General features: G+C 39.5%; 1 protein-coding gene across 3 annotated transcripts in view; it reads left to right on the top strand.

Moving 5' to 3' along the window:
- Positions 1 to 6,347, top strand: part of LOC106000849 (phosphorylase b kinase regulatory subunit beta) — a 110,788-nt gene that overhangs the window by 83,805 nt on the left and 20,636 nt on the right. For all 3 annotated transcript variants that reach the window (XM_013036072.1, XM_013036073.1, XM_013036074.1), the window contains one exon: positions 3,838 to 3,901. In XM_013036072.1, the coding sequence (XP_012891526.1) occupies positions 3,838 to 3,901 (64 nt within the window). The remainder of the gene's footprint in view (positions 1 to 3,837; positions 3,902 to 6,347) is intronic.

Raw genomic sequence — 6,347 nt, forward strand, 5'->3', positions numbered from 1 at the left:
TTGGTGGCTCTGACATCACAGACATCACTGTGAGGTCATAACCCTGGCTGTATATATAGGGGGCGGTGCCGGGTGGATTCTCTGTAGGTAGTTTGGAGGTTGGAGTTTAGTTGGGTGGTTGTGTGGTGATTTCTCGGGTTTCGGATTTGGTTTGTTGATTTGGCTTCGGTTTTCCGTTCTTTGGATTTGAATTTGGATTTGGCTTTGACGTTTGGACTTTTGGTTTATTTTTTTGCCTTTTTTGTTTTCCTGTTTGTTGTTTTAATTGTATTTTTTTAAATTTTTTTCTTTATATTTTCTTTTTCATTTTTACTTTATTTCTTTTACTTTTATTATTTTAGGTTTTTGTTTTATTTACTTATTTTTTCTTAATTTACTATTTGTTTTTTTTCTTTTACTTTTGTTGTTTTCAGTTAGCTAGCATTTAAGCATTTTGTTCATTATTTTTCATTCCTATTAGATTTTGTTTCACGATAGATATTAGATAGTAGTTACATTGTATTCATTTATTATATTTACATTTTAGTGTGTTTATTATAGTTATTACCTTAGACTTTGCTTACATTTTATTCCATTACTATCTTTTATCTTTTATTTCATTATATTTCATTGTATTTTATTATATTGTTTTCCATTTTGTCCATTTTATTGTTTTTGTTCTGCTCTGTTGTATTTGATTATATTTGGTTGTGTTTTCTTTCTTTGTTCATTCACTTGCTCCCTAGACAACATCGCTAGGGTGCTGTGTAGGATGACTAGCCAGAGTAGAGAGGCGAGGTTCTGGGAGGGCCATGAGGCCAGTTCCTCGAAGAAGGACCTCCACAGGGCTCACTACCAGGTGCTGAGGTCCATCCATGAGGGGAGCTTTGCCTCCATAAAGTTGGCCAAGCACCTGCCCACAGACACCCTGGTGGCGGTGAAGGTCCTCGAAAAGTTGGACAGCACCTTCTTTGCCACCGAATTGGACATTTTGAGGTTTGTGGAGCACCCAAACATCATCAAGCTCTATGAGGAGGTAGAAACAGAGGAAAGGTTGTATTTGGTGATCGAGTATATGGACAAAGGAGACCTTGTGGACTACCTGGACAAGGTGAACAGGCTGGCAGAGGAAGAGGCCAGGGGTCTGTTTAGGCAGATCTTGAGGGCAGTCAAATATTGCCACGACAACGGCATTGCTCACAGGGACCTTAAGGCAGAAAATATACTGCTAGACAGCAGGGGCACAGCCAAGCTATGTGACTTCGGATTGAGTACGTGGTTCCTGCCAGGGCAGCAGCTGGACAGACAGTGTGGGACTATGGCCTATATGGCCCCTGAGATGTTCAGGCAGGAGAGCTACCAGGGCCCCAAGGTGGACATCTGGAGCCTTGGGGTGTTGTTGTACTATATGGTCATGGGCCATGTGCCCTATAAAGGCAAGTCATGGGCTGTCCTCCGTAAACAAGTTTTAAGTGGTAAATTTAAAATACGAAAATCTTTTTCCCCTGAACTTCAAGGAATGTTAGCATACCTTATGGCGAATGATCCAAAGAGGCAGCCCACGGTATGGCAAGTAATGTGCCATCCCTGGTTCAAGACAATTAAGGGAGCCTCACCATGCCCCAGCCAGCCTGCTCTGAACCAGCCAGACCCTGCCATACTGCACATCATGGTGTCATACATGGGATTTAACCCAGAGGAGGTGCGGGAAGCCCTGTTGGGAAGAACATTTAATAATAAGAGGGCAACCTACAGCATGCTCAAGGAGCAGCAAGATGAGGGCCGAGACCTGATCCATCCGATGTGGTACCCGCTTCCTGGGCCTCCGCCTTGCTCCTCACCTGTACATCCATCCTTCCAAAATGTGCTGGTCAAGAGAACCAGTGCTCCTGTGCTCCACCCCGCTGTCCGTCTGCATGCTAAGCAGCAGCAGGAGGAGGGTGGCAGGCACACCAAGTCGGTGTGCCTCCCCTGTCTCCTGTGGAGACCCAGCATAACTGGTACAGAGCAGAAGACTGAGGGTAGCAAGCCTCCCTCTACTCCAGCTGCAGCAACAAGAGCAGCAACAACTACCCTCCCCATGGGCCAACCGGGGGAACTGACCTGCCCAGCCCCTGAGCAGGAGAGGCAGGTGGGCAGCAGGGCTAGTTCTCTCCCCTGCATCCTATACAATACGTGGACAAGGCCCAAACGGGGGAAGAGGGACATCGGCTCGGCTGCTCCACGTCCAAAAGCAACTGACCTGAAGGGCCCAGGGGAGGACACAGAGGAGAGTAGCCAGCTGCCCTCAGGACCACTAGCATCTAAAATGTCTGCCTGGAACATAGAGCCAGAGATGGAGGACAGCACCCCTCCTCTCCCCTGCCCTGCAGCTAATGGAAGAGGCTCCATCTGGAAGCGACTCAAGAGGAGGGTTTTGAGTTGCTTTGAAAGGATGTGCTGTTGCTGCCTGCCCCGTTAGGACAACCCCAGAGTAAATGCCTTCCCCCTGTGAGTGAAGAACATCATTGACTGCCTAGAAACCAGAGCTCAAGTGCACCGGCAGCAAACCCATCACCACTGCTCCTAGCCTTGAATACATGCTGACCACGCCTGCAGACCAGCTTCCCTCTGCTGCTACCTCCCAGGACCATCACAAGCTTCACAGACTTTTTCTTTTCTTTTTTTGGTGTTTTGGCCTACATTGGGTACAATTTCTAACGTTGTTCCTGTGGTTCTCACCAACTTAATAAATTGTGATTTCTGGAAAAAAAAAGTTATCTGTCAAACATTTTTTCAGTCATAAAAGAAATGTAGATTCAAATGTCATGTGTAGCTTAGAAGAGTTCTGAATTTTATTCTGTTGTGGATTCTGGGGAGGTCTACCCCATGGAATGGATGCTATATAAAAGTTCTACACTAAGGTAGGTACTTCAGGTGTATTGTTCTTAAGTTTAAAGTATATTCAGACACTTGGAGAATGTTTATTGGGCTAATTGTTATGCCCTGCTCTAAGAGAGGAGAAAAACTGGCATTTCTAACAACTTACCAGGTAATATTGCTACTACTGCTGTTGCTGCTGCTGTGGACTACTCTTTCTATGATCATTGTTTGCATGAAATACTGAATTGATGACTGGACCCTACTTTTCAACATTAATCACATTGCTGTTGCTTTGAGTAAAATAAGTTAAAATTTACAATAAATATAAAGAACATTAGATTTGAAACATTATAAGGTACAGATTCATAAGATCACAGTGTTGTATTTTTTATGAGAAATTTTCCAGCACTACTGTATGTAGTATTTGAGAAAACAAAGGAACAGATACTGAGAATATTAATGCTAACTATAAAAAGAAAAATATAGGAAAAAATGAGAGCTATATAGTAATCAGTTATTCTGTGGGCATACAATAATGCCTACTTTATTGGATTCTAGAAAAAGGTATTTGATACCAAACTCTGTAATATTTAAAGCTCAAAATTGACATCAGAAAATTCCTGTTACATTGATCTGAACTAATGATGCCCAACTTCGTAATTGCTATTGCATATCATCATAATACACTTTCATCTAAAGTTCATCTTTTTTTCTTGAGGTAGTGAACAGAAATAAAACTGACATTAAAACTACTATCATCAATAGCATGACCAAAGTTTAGATCAAGGTGAACCTAGAAATATTTGTCCCGAATGATCACTGATTATAAAAAGTGAAAATTGAAAGAGCGAAATGTCAAAATGGCATCTCTTACATATTGTTCTCCTATGGAAGCTATTGTGCTAATAAATTCACTTGCTTGTGAATATTCTTTAAATAATGGTTCTTATTTTGTAACCAACTTCAGTGTAATAAGTATTTCCTTTTCTCTTTTAGCTCTGTTGGTTTAGCAAAAGCAGCTCTAGAAGCAATTAATGGATTTAACCTTTTTGGCAACCAGGTAAAAAGAAATCTTTGATTATTGTAATTCCATGCTTAAATAATTCGGGTATTCATTTTCTTATAATAACTAACTGCTTGTAATTTATATAGGAGCTTACACTTAAACAACTTTTACTTTAAAAATTATTTGCCAGCTAAATTTTTACTTTCTCATTGAAAATCATTGCTTAATTAAAACCCAAAACTTTGTTAATAATCCTGATTTGTTGAATAATTTTCCTCAAATATTTTCTTCAGATTTAGATGGGAATATTTTTCACATTACATATCATGTGTTTTCCATGTCTATTCTCATGTTGGTTTTAGCTTAATGTATATCAATGTTTATCTCATGCAAAAGGGAATTTGTATAATATATGTAGCCAGATAGTTTTCACCTTTAACTGCCTAGATTTATTTTTTTCTTATTAGATGTATTCTATTTAGCTCTTCTTTTTAAATTTAATTTTATTGTCAAGATGATGTACAGAGGGGTTTCAGTTACATATGTAAGGTAGTGAGTACATTTCTTGTCAAACTTGTTACCCCCTCCCTCATTTTTCCCTCTTACCCAGCCCCCAAGCTCCTGGCAAGTTGTACAGATCATTTCTAACATATTATCTTGTGATAATCATTGTTATATTCGTTCATCCTTTGTCCTTTGTCTCACCATTTTGTTGTTCCCCTTCTCTTCCCTAATTCACATAAATGTATATACAATACCCAGGGCACCAAAATGAAATACAGTAACAACAGGGGATAAACAATAAGAAAAAAAGACAAAAGAATAAAGAAAATCACGTAATACATTAAAAACAACAAAGAAGAACCTCTTATTTTCCATGTCTTAGAGTTCATTTCACTTAGCATCATCTTATATAGTCATATGTACATAGCTATTGGGGTATGCTGCTCATATGCTAAGACTGTCCTAGACATATACTGATGATAACAAATTAGGGAAACCATGGAGCCTATGTTTCTTTGGGTCTGGCTTACTTCACTTAATATGATTTTTTTCCAAGTCTTTCCATTTCCTTAGGAATGTGGCAATGCCATTCTTTCTGATGGAAGCATAGAATTCCATTGTATATGTATACCACATTTTTTTGATCCATTCATCTGGGTTGGTTCCATGTCTTTGCTATGGAAAATAATACTGCAGTAAACATAGTTATGCTGGTAGCTTTAGTGTGGCCTTGTTTGTGGTCATTTGGGTAAGTGCCCAGAAATGGGATTGCTGGGTCCTAGGGCAGTTCTGTTTAATCGTGCCTTGAGGAACCTCCATATTGCTTTCTAGAGTGGTAGAACAAGTTTACACTCGCACCAATAGTGCCATAGTTTTCCCTTTTGGCCTCATCCCTCCAGCATCTTTTGTTGTTAGATTTCTTGGTAATACCCATTCTAACTGGGGTGAGGTGGAATTTCATTATTGTTTCGATTTGCATTTCTTTCATGGCCAAGAGATATTGAGCATTTCTTCGTGTCTATTGGCCATTCTTATTTCCTCTTCAGAGAAGTCTCTCTTTAAGTCCTTACCCACTTATTAAACGGGAGGTTGTTTCTTTGAGGATTTGTTTTGGGGGGAATTTAATTTTTTGAGTTCTAAGTATATTTTAGGTATGAAGCCATTGTCTGTTGTATGGCTAGTGCCGATCTTCTCCCAATCCGAGGGCCTTCTATTGATCTTATTATGTTCTTTGCCATGAGGAAGCTCTGCAGTTTCATGCAGTCCCATTTGTCCAACCTTTCTTTTATTTGTTATGCTTCTAGGTCTTTATTAAGAAAATTTCAGCCCCTGCCAAGGAGCCCTAGAGTTTCTCCTATTGCTTCCTGTAATGTTTTCAGAGTATCTGCTTCTACCTCGAGGTTTTTGATCCATTTGGAATTGATTCTGGTGCAGGGTGATATATAAGGATCTAACCTTAGCTTTCTACAAGTGTTTAACCAATTTTGCCAGCACCATTTGTTGAAGAGGCTGTCTTTCTGCCATCCTATTTTTTTTTTGGCTCCCTTATCAACAATTAGGTGGCCATAGTTCTGCAGGATCATTTCTGGGTCTTCAGTTCTATTGGTCCTCAGGGGTGTTCTTGTGCCAATACTAAGCTGTTTTGATTACCATGGCTTTGTAATAGAGTTTGAAGTTTGGTATTGTTATTCCTCCAGCACTATTCTTTCTGCTAAGGATTATTTTGCTGTTTGGGGTCTTTTATTATTTCATATGAATTTTTGGATTGCTTCCTCTATTTCATTAAAGAATGATGTTGGGATATTGATGGGTATTGCAATGAATTTATACATAGCCTTGGGCAATATTGCTATTTTCACAATATTAAATCCTCCCAATCCAGGAGCATGGGAGGTTTTTCCACTTCCTTAGTTCTACTTTAATTTACTTTTTCAGATATTTAAAGTTTTCATCATAACTGCTTGGATTTATAACATTATTTTCCCTGGGAGAAAGA

This window comes from Dipodomys ordii, unplaced genomic scaffold (genome assembly GCF_000151885.1).
Source record: "Dipodomys ordii isolate 6190 unplaced genomic scaffold, Dord_2.0 Scaffold247, whole genome shotgun sequence".
Classification (NCBI taxonomy): Eukaryota; Metazoa; Chordata; class Mammalia; order Rodentia; family Heteromyidae; genus Dipodomys; species Dipodomys ordii.